A 15750-nucleotide genomic window follows, 5' to 3' on the forward strand; every position below is an offset into this window, starting at 1 on the left:
GGAAGCACACTAGTTTTCGGAGCGCCGCTCCTTCATAACCTGGTGTTGTGTGATTTTTAACAAAGGAAAGAAAGGTTGAATTGAATGGGTAAATTAAAGTCAAATCAGTTTTAGAAAGAAAAATAAGATGGTAAAAAATTGAATTAAGAGAGAGATAAGAATCAGAAAGGGAAAAAAACAAAGATTCAGTAAAACAAAAGTATAGACTTTTTTTAATTACCGAATTTTTTCCCGAACCTGTTCATCAATATTATTACACACCTTTAGAGCAGGTGAAACCTGAACCCAGGCTTCTGCAGTTCAAGGGTAGGGACATTACCATTGCACCACAAGAGAGCTCATAGTAACTATTGAAATGAGACTCCACAATTTAAATTGTTTGCTTGCTGGGCTAGAGAAAATGATTGTTCTTTAGGTACATTAACCTTCTTATTAAGGATATTTACATCATTATTTATCAGCCTTAACTTTCTGAGCAGCGTTAAGTGGGCAATTAATGTGCAAATGCAGCAACTACATGGAATTCATGGGATAGTTGGTGCTGTTTAACTGAGATTAGCAGTGGATTGGTATAATTCTTCTTGCGACATTTGACTATTTATGAATTATGAAGAATCTTTACCTTCTCACAAGTTGCTGGACAATTTACACACTAGGAACAGCATGTACGTGAAATTCAGAGTTATTTTGTTGGCAGTTTTTGAGCCTTGAGCTTTCAATTTGGTGCAAGCTTTATCACTTACTTTTGAGAGAAAGTAGGTTTTTATTTGTCATTTCTACCATATGCAGCTGATACAGTTAAAAATGAGACAGCATTCCTACAGGACCAAGGTGCTACATGGACAGCACAAACTACATGACCATACAAAGAGGGACATAAAGTGCAAAACATCATAAATTCAAGTGTAATAAAAGAATGATAATTAATAGGCTTCGTACAAGCAGTAATTCAAAGTTATGCAAAGAGTTTCAGATGGAAAAGAGTTCGATCATACAGTGTTAGGGAGCCTGATGCTTTGGCACAATCTGGTTGTGAAGACCAAATGCTTCGGTATCTTCTGCCAGATGGGCAGGAGGGGGAAGAGTTTGAGTGAGGGGTGTGTGGTGTCTTCCACAATGCTCTTAACCTTTTGGATTCAGTGTGTAGTGTAAATGTCTGTAATGGAGGGAAGAGAGACCTCGATGATCTTCGCAGCTGTCCTCACTATCCATTGTAGGGTCTGACGATCCGAGACGGTGCAATTACTGAACCAGGTAGTGATGCATCAGCTCAGGGTACGCTCAATGATCCCTATGTAGAATGTGGTGAGGATGGGGGTGGGAGATGGGCTTTCCTCAGTCTGTACGGAAAGTAGAGATGCTGGTGGGCTTTCTTGGCTATGGAGCTGATGTTGAGGAACCAGGTGAGATTCTCCGCTAGGTGGCCACCAAGACATTCGGTGCTCTTCACGATCCCCATGGGGGAGCCATCGATGTCCAATAGAGATTGTTGCTCCGTGCCATCCTGAAGTCAACAACCATCTCTATCGTTTTGTCCACACTCAGAGACAGGTTGTTGTCTCTGCACCAGTCCATTATCCACTGCGCCTCCTCTCTGTATACTGACTTCTTGTTCCTGCTGAAGAGACCCACTACAGTCATGTCATCAGCAAACTTAATGATGTGATTCGACCTGTGCATCGCTGCACAGTCATGTGTCAGCATGGTGAACAGCAGTGAACTGAGCACACGGTGTGGGGGGTGCCTCCATGCTCAGTGTGATGGTGTTGGAGATTCTGTTCCCAATCTGCACTGACTGGCATCTCCCAGTCAGGAAGTCCAGGATCCAGTTACAAAGGGAAGTATTTAGGCCCTGCAAACTCAGCTTTCCAATCAGATGGAGAGGATTGATAGTATTAAATGCAGAACTGAAGTCTATGAACAGTAATTTGACTTAGGTGTTCTTCTCCAAGTGGGTAAGGGCCAGATGGAGGGTGGTGGAAATGTCATCATCAGTTGAGTGGTTGGGATGGTACGTGAACTACAGGGTGTCCAGTGAAGGGGGCAGCAAAGTCTTAATTTGCTTTATTATGAGCCCCTCGAAACACTTCATGATGATGGGTGTTAGTGCAACGGGGTGTAAGTCATTGAGACATGATGTTGAAGTGTTCCTCGGCACGAGGAGGATGGTAGCGGCTTTGAAGCAAATTGAAACTATGGCACAGCTCAGGGAGATGTTGAAGATGTCTGTGAGAACATCAGCTAGTACGTCAGAGCATTCTCTGAGCACACTGCCAGGGATGTTATCTGGTCCAGCAGCCTTACGTGGGTAGATTCTGCATAGGGTTTTCCTCACATTGGCAGTGGTAAGACACAGCACCTGGTCATTGGGAGGGGGATGGGCTTCCTCACTGCCACGTCACTTTGTGCCTCCAACTGTACATGGAAGTTGTTCAACTCATCCGGGAGGGAGACGTCACCAGCACAAGCATGTGATGCTGTTCTGTGTTTGGTGATGGCCTGGATGCCCTTCCGCATGCTCCGCGTATCGCCGCTGTCCTGAAAGTGGCTGTGTGTTCTCTGTGCGTGTGCACGCTTTACCTCTTTGACGGCCTGGGTCTGGTCGGCCCTCGCTGTTGTTAGGGCCGCCTTGTCATCTGCTCTGAAGGTGGAATCACGGGTCCTCAGCAGTGCACACACCTTTGCAGTCATCCTCGGCTTCGGGTTGGGGTGAGAAGTGATGATCTTGGACACTTGTTAATGTAGCAAATCGCTGACACCATGTACTCCTCTAAGTTGGTGGAAACGCCATCGTTAGCTGCCTCTCTTAACACGTGTCAGTGAGTGTGCTCAAAACAGTCTTGAAGAGCAGAAATGGCTCCTGCCAGCCAGGTTTTCAACTGCTTCAGAACCGGTTTGACACTCTGACGAGCCGTCTGTATGCTGCGATCAGCTTAGCAGAGAGGGGAATAGAAATTCATAATTTTTACAACTTTAGAACTAAAGATATTCTCCAACTTTCAATTAATATTTATTTCCTTCCAGATCTTCAGCAAATAATCTAAAAGAGTTTTAGTTATAGTTGGAATTTACTTGCAATGAATTATTCATTCTTTTAATTAGTTGATTAATGATTGCCGGTAATATTATTTTGCAGTTATTCCACATTGTGGCATTCAAGGCAAAATTGAGGGAAGACCTACTGGCTGGAATTGATGAGTTCCTTGATGAGGTAACTGTGCTGCCTCCAGGGAAATGGGATCCCACTTTACGAATAGCACCACCAAAGATACTTCCGTCGCCACACAAACGGTAAGTGCCAAATGAATTGTTTTTTTTCCTCATCACACACATAAATCCACCAATTATGCTGGAACATTTTAACCACTGGATTCTTCCTAATCTCACAATAGGAAAAGAATGCACCGATCACCAGAGAAGCCATGAAATTGGTCTGAGATGGTATTTTACAGAAGAATAGACCTTTTCTTTCTAAAAGGCATTGCTGTCATCTCTATAAACCTCTAACAGCAAGTTGAGATCAATATTTAAGTAATTTCTTAAAGCTATTCTTTCAAAATAGCAGAAGGACATGAATACTTTGGAGACGGTGAAGAAAAGGTTTACCAGAATGTTGCCTGGTCTGGAGGGGTTTAGTTGTGAGGAGAGGTTGAATAAACTTGGATTGTTTTTATTGGAAAGACGGAGACTGAGGAGCGACCTGACAGCCATTGACAAGATTATGAAGGGCATAGGTGGAGAGTCAGAGGCTTTTTTCCCATGGTGAAAAGGTCAACTACAAAAGGGCACAGGTTTAAAGTGAAAAGGAGAAAACTTAGGGAAAAAATGTGGGGACAAGTTTTCACACAGAGGGTAATGTGCCTGGAATGCACTGCCAGTGGCATGGTGGAAGCACATATCAGACATCAGTGATATCTAAGGCGTATCTTGATAGACATACGAATGTGAGGCAAACAGAATGACAGCTACTTCGCATGGGCAACAAGTAGCAGGTCTAAATAAGGATAGGAATCTGTGCTGTGCTGTATTGTATTGTATTTGGTTTCCTCGAGAAAGAACAACAAAGAAGTAGGACTTGGGTAGAATAAATGTTTTGAGTGGAATTTCATTGAGGTGACATGAGTGAAGGACTGGTGAAAGCCCCAGGCCACTTTGTCGGGATGGCCCACCTCTGTACTTACCAATCAGGCAAGCCTTTTCTGGGAATCAAGGACACTGGGAGAAGAACGCTGTCTCCTGATTGCTGCCAGCCAAACTGAGGCTGGCAATGATTTGATACAGACTGACATCGGACCTAGAATACTGTGGGCTCAAGTCCCATTCCAGCTATAGCACAGACACTATGGACTGAATGGCCTCCTTATGCACATTTGCAAGTAATTGAAAATCTATAATAGTGATTTCAGTGAGAAAGCACTAATTGTGGGAATTCTCCAGCACATTGGATAATATTTATTCCCTTAACCAACTTGAAAATGTAACCATTTATGTCACTGCTATGTGCGGGACCCTGCAACATTAGGTGCCGCATCGCCTCACAACCTAACTACAATTATAATTGAAAAGTACTTCATTGACTGTGAAGTGTTTTGGGACATGCTGAGGCTATGAAAGTCAGTATCTAATGCTTGTCCTTTTCTAACATCCTTTCTCACATTCTGTCCCACCGATAACAAATTTTTGTCCATGTTTTTCCTTACGATACCTGAAGGATATATGTTCATTCAGAATATTTTGAACTTTGTGATCATCCTCATTTGTAAACCAATTTCTAAATGTTACTGCTTTCAAATGTTGTTCTGCAAGAAATTATCCTGATCTTTACATCATTTTCCTTCACTTCTCTGTTCTTGCAAACTATTAGCTTCCTTTCAAACTTTCTTATTCTCTAAAGTTCCCAAAAGTGTGTCACTTGCAAATCTGTGCCATCTTTCCTGCCGTTCTTTGTTTGAACTCCTCTAATTTGGTTTCCATCCATGGGCACTGAAATGACTCATTTCTAAAAATCACAAGTGACATATCATATGACTGGTGCACGTTTGTGTCTGTCTGTCTGTGGTAAGTTATCACTCTTTATGCATCTTGAAAGGTGTGCCACCCTTTGACACAGATGACCACCCTATCCTCCTCTAACACCTCTACTCTGCTATCTAGTTTGATAGGACTATTCTCAACAAGGTTAATGCCCATCTATCATTATAACCAAAATAGCTCCTGCAATGGTTTAGCTTCCCAGCCTGCACCATGAGTTCAGGAGCTTCCAAAGATGTATCATTGGACAGGTAAACTTTTAGTTTAAATCTAAACCTCAATATCTATCTACTTTGAACATTCAGGCAACAGGAGACAGTAACTCAGGGAACTTATGTTATAAAGTAATATTTAATAAAGCAGGACAGTATCTTTACAGGCTTACTACATTTCTTATTTTCCAGTTTAGATGAGGGCAAGGGTTGATGCTTGGTCTCCAATCTCCTTCCAATACCTCTGTCATTTTCAACTATCCACAGGACAGCAAAGTATTCTAATTTCACTTTCAAACTTGGGTTGTACTCTTGTCAATGAAAGCTGGTTCTTGTTAACTCTTTCCATGCACTGCAGGATCAATAACATTATTACATTCAGATTAGCCTGGATGAGGCCAGATTTATTTGTAATTAGCTCAAGGGTGCATGATCAATCTGTGATTCGCTTTTGAGGTTAGGTTAGATTCCCTACGGTATGAAAACAGGTCCTTCGTCCCAACAAGTCCACACAGACCCTCCAAAAAGTAACTCACCCAGACCCATTATCCTCTGACTAATGCACCTAACACTATGGGTAATTTAACATGGCCAATTCACTTGGCCTGCACATCTATGTGACAGTGGGAGGAAACCGGAGCACCCGGAGGAAACCCACACAGACACAGGGAGAACGTGCAAATTCCACACAGACAATTGCCCGAGGTTGAAATTGAACCTGGAACCCTGGTACTGTGAGGCAGCAGTGCTAACCACCGTGCCACCCCATTGATGGATATTGACTGCTGTCAGGTATCCAGCTAACTCATGATTGGTTCCTTCAGGCGTCACTTGTCCATGAGTCCATTCTCTTTTAATTATGACTTATTTTTAGCACTTTTTGAAACAAAAGGATATTTTATGATATTTCATTGCTCTATTCTGCATCCAAAGTGTGGATATATATAAGCATGAAACCAAGAAACAGGAGTAGGCCTTTTAGCCCTATGAACCTGTTCCACCGGTCAATATGAAAGGCTGATCCTGTACCTTAATACCATATTTCTGCTTTTTCTTTATACTCCTTAATACCTTGAATATCTATCAAGTTATTAAACTTTTTCTTGACTATACTCATAGCCTTCTGTGATAAGAAATTCCCTGGAATAACCACCCTGTGAGTGAAGAAATGTTGACTTATCTCAGTCCTAATGGATTAACCCATCTCCTATGCCCCTGGCTCTAGACTCCAGAGCAACATCCTACTTGTATCTAATGTGTCCAGCTCTGTTAGAATTTCGTATGTTTCAATCAGATCCCCTCTCATTCTTCTAATCTCTTATGAATACAGGCACAATCAAACCAATCTCTCTCCATACTAGAGTGCTGCTAACTCAGTTATCAACCAAGTGAACATTTGCTGTACTCTGTCTTTGGCATAAAATCCTCTTTTTGATAAGAAGACCAAAACTGCACATGTGGTGCAGTGTAATACTCCAGTTGTGGTTTCAGCAAGGTCCTGTATAGGTACAATAAGTCATCTCAACTTCTAAACTCAAATCCTCTTGTAATAAAAACCAACATACTATATAGCTGGCCTTCTTCATTGCTTGCTGAACCTGCCTGTTTTCTTACACTGACTGGTGTTCAAGGACACCAGATCTCTATTGTGTATCCACACTTCCCAATATATAATCATCTAAATAATACACTGCATTTCTGTTTACACAGAAATGTATAACCACATTTATCAATATTATACTGCATCTGCCCACACACTCAACTTATCTAAATCACCTTAAAGCCTCCTCGCGTTCCCCTCACCACTCTCAATCACACCCAGTTTTCAGTTGTAAACAAATTTGAAATATTGCATTTGGTCCCCTCATCCAAGTAATTCATAGATTATCGTAAATATTTGGGGTCCAAGCATAAGTTGACTCCTGGTTTGGCAATATCTTGATTTTATAAATCATAATCTTGTTCTTAAATTTATCCATGACCTCACCTCTTCAATTCTGGAACTTGCACCATATTCACAATGCTCAGGTGATGGCCTCGTGGTATTATCCCTGGACTATTAATGTAGAGACCCAGATAATGTTCTGGGAACCAAAGTCTGAATCTTGCCATGGCAGATAGTGGAATTTGAATTTAACAGAAATCTGGAATAAGAAGTCTAACAATGGCCAGTAATTCAATGTCAATTGTTGGGAAAAGCCCATCTGGTTCACTAATGTCCTTTAGAGAAGGAATTGACTATCCTTACCTAGCCTGGCCTACATGTGACCCCAGACACACAGCAATATGATCGAATCTTAAATTGCCCTCTGGGCAATTGGGGATGGGCAGTAAATGCTGGCCTAGCCAGCCACACCATCACCCTGTAAATGAATTTTTAAAAAACCCTGTGCTTCTCATATTTCGCTTTTTGTGAAGCTCTGGTTTTCTTCATTCGCTGGCCAAGTCTTCAGATGTTAATCCCAAAGCTTTAGAATTTCCTGACCAAATCTCTCTGAGACTTTTTCATCCTCTAAGGTACTACTTAAAACACACACATACACATCTCCTCAAACATCTGGATTTTTATTCTCACATCAGATTTGTTTGACAATGCTCCTGTGAAGAGCCTTGTGACAGTGATGACATCAGGGGCATTTAATAAGTGTTAGATTCTATTTTTTTTTAAATTTCAAAATATACTTTATTGATTAAAAAATAACACACACATAATCACAAATGCAGTTCGGTTCTGTACAGTAGCATATCAAAGAAACAAATAAACACTGGAATCTCGTATTTGAACCAGACTATATTTATAGGCATTTGGGTCACCAGTCCGATAACTGAATGGATCCCCATTTGTCTTCAGCAGGAAGACCTCAGACAGTGGTCATTCCCACTGCGTCTTGGCAGCAGCTGCCCAAAGCTTTAATGCATCCCTCAGCACATAGTCCTGGAACTTGGAATGTGCCAGTCTGCAACACGCAGTCAAAGTCAACTCCTTGCTCTGGAGGATCAACAAATCTCAGGCAGACCATAGAGGGTCTTTCACCAAGTTGATAGTCCTGTAGGCGGAGTTGATGTTTGTCCTGGTATGCATCCTGGGGAACAGACTCGAGAGCACAGAGTCCAGTGTCACAGATCTGCTCAGGATGAACCTCAACAAAAACCATTCCACCTTTTTTGAGACGTCCTTTGCAAAGGCACATTCCATAAGGAGATGTATGACAGTTTCAACACTCCACTTCCCCAACCCAGCCACTTCGAGGGCAGCGTGCAGTGGTGCAGACTGACCGGTGTACAAGAAGGATCTCACAGATAGTGCCCTTTTCATCATCAGCCAAGCAATGTCTTGCCACTTTTGGGAAAGTTCTGGTGATGAGGCATTCTGCCAAATTACTTTGGCAGTCTGCGCAGGGAATCACTTGACAGGTTTCATCCTTTCTTTTACCTGCAGGGTCTCAAGTTACATTTTCTTTGCAAATTTCTCCACGAATGACAGATAATACAGAACAGTCGAAGTCCTTGGAGCCAGTCCCATCCTTTGCAACACCAGGAACAGATAGAATGTCAGTACGTTGTGACTCTTAGCGTTTGCATACCTAGGGTCTACGCACAGCTTGATGCAGCCGCAGACTAAGATGGCCATCAGGATAATGACAGCGTTGGAATGTCCCCCACCTCACTTGCCCACCTCCCCATTATCCAGAACTTTGTACATCGGTGTCTCTGTGGACACAGCTGAGTGTGTGTTGCTGGAAAAGCACAGCAGGTCAAGCAGCAGCCGAGGAGCAGGAAAATCGACATTTCGGGCCAGAACCCTTCATCAGGAATGTGGACTCTGTGCACACAGTCTATTTTAGATCTCCAGATGAAGTGGAAGATGGTTTGGGTGACCGTAATGACAAAGTTTTGGGGAATGAGCCAGATCTGTGCCACATACCACTTCAGAGAGAGTGACTCACACCTGATGATTGTGTTCTTACCTGAAATGAAGACAGAGCAGTGTTCCCAAAAGATCAGTTCCTGCCTCACCTTGGCCCCGCCAAACCATATTTGCAGCATTTTCAGGTGATCTGCTCTGATGGTGAAGGAGGTAAGGGATCAGTTGGCCCAGTTCTCAAAAAATGTGGTCAGATTCTGTCCTCATGAAATGCCATATTGTCATTCCACAGTCTACTTTTTCTCAACCTATTCACATAGTCTTGTATTTGGTCCATTTCTTAATCACATTTTCTGTTACTATCTTGTAATGTGAGCTCTATCAGAAGATATCTTATGCATTAGTCACTTTTTTAGTTTTTGTAGCCCTGAAATAAATTACGAAAGTAAATTGTTCTCCATTCACGTTGATAGTATAACAATCTGTACAACACATTATCTTGGCACAATATTAAAATTACATCTTAGTGAAATCATTATTCCTATTAACATTTTATCTTATAGGAAATCTATGTATTCTCTTGGTTCTAAAGTTCACATGTATAAAGGAAATCATATTCAGCATGAAGAGAGGTATGGGAGTAACCTGCATGTTGCTGAAGATTTGAAAAGAACAGGAAAGTGAGTATCTACATACTTTTTGGCTTATTTACAATACTGAAGGAAAAGCATATTTGACATGAAATGTATATGATGCATATAACCCATAATTGTAAATTCAGATTGTCATATATTTTGTTGAAAGAAATTTATTCCATTTTATTTATTTACAGCCAAGATCAATTGTTATGTCATGTGCTTTTACAAGCTTTATAGATAAAATATATTTTTTACAAAGAAGAATAAATATCCAAACAAGACAAATATATCAAATCTATCAGTCATGTGGTTCACTAATATCCTTTTAAGGAAGGAATCTGCCATCCTTACTTGGACTGACTTGTACATGATTGCACACCCACAGTAATGTGATTGACTCAAATCTGCCCTCTGAAATGTCTAGCAATCCACTCAGTTGTATCCAAACTGCTCGACGGTCTTGATAAAGGAATGAAACCAATCATCTGCACCTTGGGGATGAGCATCAAAACTGGAAGAACTGTCTCACAGATGAATAAAGCAACAGCTTGACACAGTCATACACACTATCCTAGAAAACACCATGATCATTCCAGACTGTAGAGACTGTGTTCTGTAGAGATGGCAGCACAGTGATATATAATCAGCAAGGAATTTCCCTGGGAGTATTCAACATAAACTCAGGACTCCATAAAGTTCCATGGCTTCAGGTTAAACATGGGCAAGGAAACCTCCCATGATTACCATGTATCGCAATCCAATATCACCTCCCCCTCCCCACCCCCCCATCCCCCACCCCCACGCCCCCACCCCCCCCAACAGGGGCTGATGCATTAGTACTCCTCCATGTTGAACAATACTAAGGGTGAAAAGCACACAGAATGTACTCTGGAGAGGGGATTTCAATGTCCACAACCAAGACTGGCTCAGCAGCAGCACTACTGTAACCTGATCGGATCCTAAAGGACATAACTACCAGACCGGATCTATGGCAGCTGGTGAGGGAACCAACAAGAGGGAAAAACATATTTGACCTCGTTCTTACCAATCTACTAGCTGCAGATGCATCTGTCCATTACCATAAGGGTTCATCATCTGTAAGAATGACCACTGCAGAGACTTTGGGGAGACAAAGTTGTGCCTTCACATCGAAAATACCTTCTATTGAGTGTGTGACATTTCCACTGTACTTTGTTGATTTTATTCAGTCACAGGATGTGGCCATTGCTGGCCAGGCCAACATTTATTGCCAATCCCTAATTGCCCAAAAGGCAGGTCAGAATTAACCACATTTGCTGTGGATCTGAAGTCACGTCGGCTAGTTAAGGATGGTAGTTTCCCTCGGTAAAGGACAATAATGAACCAGATGGATATTTCCAACAATTGACAACAGTTTCATGGTCATCGTCAGACTCTTAGCTTCAGACGTTTGAATTAAGTTCCACCATCTGCCATAGCTGGAATCAAACCTGGGTCGCTAGAACATTACCTGTGATTAATAACCTCACGATAACAACACCAAGTTATCACCCCTTCATAAATGGGATGAGCTTTGGACTATCTATCAACTAAAGACTGGCCATCCACAAGCTGTGGGCCATCAGCAGCTGCAGAATTATACTCCAACACAATCTGCAACCTCATGGCCTGGCATTACCCCCCCTTAACCATTACCATCAAGCCTTGGTTCAATGGAGAGTGCAGGATAGCATGCCAGGAGCAGCACCAAGCACACTTGAAAATGAGATATAAACCTAGTGAAGCTACAACACAGGACTGCTGATACAGTAAACTGCATAAGCAGTAAGTGACAGACAGAGCTAAGTGATCCCACAACCAATGGATCAGATCTAAGTTCTACAGTCCTGCCACATCAAATTGTGAATGGTGGTGGACAATTAAACAACACACTGGAGGAAGGGGGTTCCACCATCCCTAATGGAAGAACCCAATACATCTGTTCAAAGGACAAGGCTGAAGCATTTGTAACAAGCTTCAGCTGGAAGTGCCAAGTAAATGATTCATTTTGGCCTCCTTCCTAGATATCCTGCATCACAGATGTCGGTCTTCAACCAATTCAGTTCAAGCCGTATGACATCAAGAATTTGTTGAAGACAGAGATTGGGGGCCCTGACAACATTTCAGCAGGAGTATGAACTTTCCATCACCCCCCCCGGAAAGTTGGGTGATGGAACTTTCACCCACGTAAAAGTTATCACACATAAGCAAGTACAGGTCCAACACTGGCAGCTACCTGACTTGAGAAATTATCCAGTTACATCTTCTCCAGAACAGCAGGACAAATCCAACCCAGTCAATCACCACCCAAGCAGTCTCCTTTTGATCATCTGTAAAGTGATGAAGGTATCATCAAACAATACTTTTAAAGGAATAATCTGCTCACTGACACTCAATTTTGGTTCCACCAGGGCCACTCAGCTCTGGCAACATTACTGCCTTAATTCATACATAGTCAAAAGAACTGAATTCCAGAGGTAAGGTGAGAGTGACTGCCCTTGATATCAAAGCTGCATGTGATTGAGTATGGCATCAAGGAGTCCTAGCAAAATTGGAATCGATGGAGGTCGGGGCAAACTCTCCTTTGGTTGGAGCATAAACTGGCACATAGGAAGATGGTTGTGATTGTTGGAGGGTAGTCATTTCAGCTCCAGGATATCCCCAAGTTCCTCAGGGTAATGTCCTAGGCCCAAACATGTTCAGCTGCTTCAGGAATGACCTTTCCCCCAGAATAAGGTTAGAAGTAGGGATTTTCACTGATGATTGCACAATGTTCAGCACCATTCATGACTCCTCAGACATTGAAGCAATCCATGTTCAAATGTATCAAGACCTGAACAATATCCAGGCTTGGACTGATGAGTGCAAGTAACATTTGTGCCACTTCAGAGTTAGGCAATGACTACTTCCAACAAGAGAGAATCTAAACATTGCCCCTTCACATTCAATGGCATTAACATGACTGAATTCCCCTACTATCAACAATCTGAGAGTACATTGACTAGAAACTCAACTGGACTTGTCACATAAATGCAGTGGCTACAAAGGCAGGTCAAAAGCTATGAATCCTGCAGTAAGTAACTCGATTCCTGATTCCTCAAAGCCTGTTCACCATCTACAAGACACAAGTCAAGAGTGTGATGGAATACTCCCCAATAGCCTGGATGTGTGCCACTCCAACAACACTCAAGAAGCTTGACACCATCTAGCCCGTTTGACTGGCACCATATCCACAGCAATCATTTCCTCCACCACTGACAGTCAGCAGTAATGGTGTATACTATTCTACAAGCAGCACTGCAGAAATTCATCAAGTCTCCCTAGACAGCATCTTCCAAACTAGCGCTTGCATGACCACTTCCACCTCAAAGAACAAGGGCAGCAGGTATATGTGAACACCATTGCCTGTAAGTTTCTCTCCAAGCCTCTCACCATTCTGACTGAAATTTATCACCACTCCTTCAGTGTCGCTGGATCAAAATCCTGGCATTCCTTTCCTAATATAATTGTTGGTGCATCTACACCTACTGGTCTGCAGCAATTCAAGAAGGCAGCTCACTGTCATGTTTCCAAGAGCAACTTGGGATGGCAATAAATGCTAGTCCAGCCAGTGACATCCACATCTCCTAGTTGAATTAAAAAACAGTCCAGTTGAGAATTACATCATGGTTTGAAGCTGAAAATCTTGCTCAAAATCAAATAGAACTGTATAGTTACCAAGTAATTCAATTCGATGGAACTGGAGAATTCCTTTAAAATTAAATACAGTTGCAGAAAATTACTTTGATAATGTAAACCATTAAAATCTGTTACAATAAAAAAATAATTTTTGTCTTATCTCTAGGTTATTTGGCGGATTGGTTAATGACATCAAAAGAAAAGCACCTTGGTTTGCCAGTGATTTTTATGATGCTCTGAACCTTCAGTGTCTGTCAGCCGTCCTGTTTATTTATTTGGCCAGTGTAACAAATGCAATTACATTTGGAGGAATCTTGGGTGATGCAACTGACAACATGCAGGTTTGTATGCTAATTACTTGGATGTTATTTATTTTAGGAGCATGATGTTGCAATTTTCATTTAGAATGTAAGTGCACAGCATCTGCACCATAAAAGACTTCTTTAGTCACAGTAATTACACATAATAATGCTCTTTATCCTAGTTGGATAGTCAGCTTAGAGTCAGAGAGATGTACAGCACAGAAAAAGACCCCTCAGTCCAACTTGTCCATGCCGACTAGATATCCTAACCTAATTTAGTCCCATTTGCCAGCACTTGGCCCATATCCCTCTAAATCCTTCCTATTCATATACCCATCCAGATGCCTTTTAAATGCTGTAATTGTACAAGATTCCACCACTTCCTCTGGCAGCTCATTCCATACATGTAACACCCTCTGTGTGAAAAGATTGCCCCTTAGGTCCCTTTTATATCTTTTCCCTCTCACCCTAAACCTACGCCCACCATTTCTGGATTTCCCCCTCCCCGGGGAAATGACCTTGTCTATTTATCCTGTGCACCTCAACATTTTATAAACATCTATAAGGTCACCCCTCAGCCTCTGATGTTCCAAGGAAAACAGCCCAGCCTATTCAGCCCTCCCTATAGCTCAAACCCTGCAACCCTGGCAACATCCTTGTAAATCGTTTCTGAACCCTTTCAAGTTCCACAACATTCTTCTGATAGAAAGGAGATCAGAATTGCATGCAATATTCCAACAGTGGCCTAACCAATGTCCTCTACAGCCACAACATGATCTCCCAACTCCTGTACTCAATACTCTGACCAATAAAGGAAAGCATACTAAATGCCTTCTTCACTATACCATCTACTTGCAACTCTACTTTCAAGGAGCTATGAACCTGCACTCTTTGTTCAGTAACACCCCCTAGGACCTTACCATTAAGTGTATAAGTCCTGCTCTAATATGCTTTTCCAAAATGCAGCACCTCATATTTATCTAAATTAAACTCTATCTGCCACTCCGCTGACCATTGACCATCTGATCAAGATCCTGTTGTACTCTGAGATAATCCTTTTTGCTGTTCACTACACCTCCAATTTTGGTATCATCTGCAAACTTACTAATTAGACTTTACATGTTTACATCCAAATCATTTATATAAATGACGAAAAGCCGTGGACCCAGCACCGATCCTTATGGCACACAGGGTCACAGGCCTCCAGTCTGAAAAACAACCCTCCACCACCACCTTCTGTCTTCAAGCCAGTTCTGTATCCAAAGGCTAGTTCTCCCAATATTCCATGAGATCTAACGTTGCTAGCCAGTCTCCCATGAGGAATCTTGTTGAACATCTTACTGAAGTCCGTAAAGCTTGACTAATCAAAAGGCAAAACACTTACACTGCTTTCTACGTGCTATTTTTATCCCTGTTCATGCGCTGTACATATGTGAATATTTTAAGCTCTGTTTTATATTACAATTTCAATAATTTACAATTAATACTTGTATTCCTTTCCTGCTTTTCTGTTTCTTTGTTCTCCGCTTAGTTTCTCTTCTAGTTTTTTGCTTCTTTATTTCTTTCTAATCTTCTTCTACTGTGTTGTTGTAGACCAAAAAAAATCATATTATAGTCAGCACTTGTTGTCTGTGTGTACGTATTCTAGGGAGTCCTAGAAAGTTTCCTTGGAACTGCTATTGCTGGAACAATATTTTGTCTCTTTGCTGGCCAACCATTAACAGTTCTTGGTAGCACTGGCCCTGTGTTGGTATTTGAGCGACTCCTCTACAATATTAGCAGGTACAGTAATTGTGATTGGATGTTACTTAAATTTTGGTGTAAAGTTTGATTCTGGCGAATTTTTTTTGTGAAATGCCAACTGGTTTCCTAGTCCTGAATCTGAAAATGCCACGTTAATGACTGCAAATAATCAATCGTCACATTTGACTGGGAATATTAGCTCTTTAGCTGAAGTAAGAGATTGAAGTTGTTATAGAAGCTGTGGCAGAATGTTCTCTCTTATA

At 41.7% G+C, this 15750-nt stretch overlaps 1 protein-coding gene across 2 annotated transcripts in view; it reads left to right on the forward strand.

Annotated features, from left to right (window-relative positions):
* Positions 1 to 15750, forward strand: part of LOC132823396 (electrogenic sodium bicarbonate cotransporter 1-like) — a 117248-nt gene that overhangs the window by 17665 nt on the left and 83833 nt on the right. For both annotated transcript variants that reach the window (XM_060837175.1, XM_060837174.1), the window contains exons 7-10: positions 3137 to 3291; positions 9672 to 9788; positions 13609 to 13783; positions 15393 to 15526. In XM_060837175.1, coding sequence (XP_060693158.1) covers positions 3137 to 3291; positions 9672 to 9788; positions 13609 to 13783; positions 15393 to 15526 — 581 coding nt within the window. The remainder of the gene's footprint in view (positions 1 to 3136; positions 3292 to 9671; positions 9789 to 13608; positions 13784 to 15392; positions 15527 to 15750) is intronic.

This window comes from Hemiscyllium ocellatum, chromosome 16, assembly GCF_020745735.1.
Source record: "Hemiscyllium ocellatum isolate sHemOce1 chromosome 16, sHemOce1.pat.X.cur, whole genome shotgun sequence".
NCBI classification, from domain to species: domain Eukaryota; kingdom Metazoa; phylum Chordata; class Chondrichthyes; order Orectolobiformes; family Hemiscylliidae; genus Hemiscyllium; species Hemiscyllium ocellatum.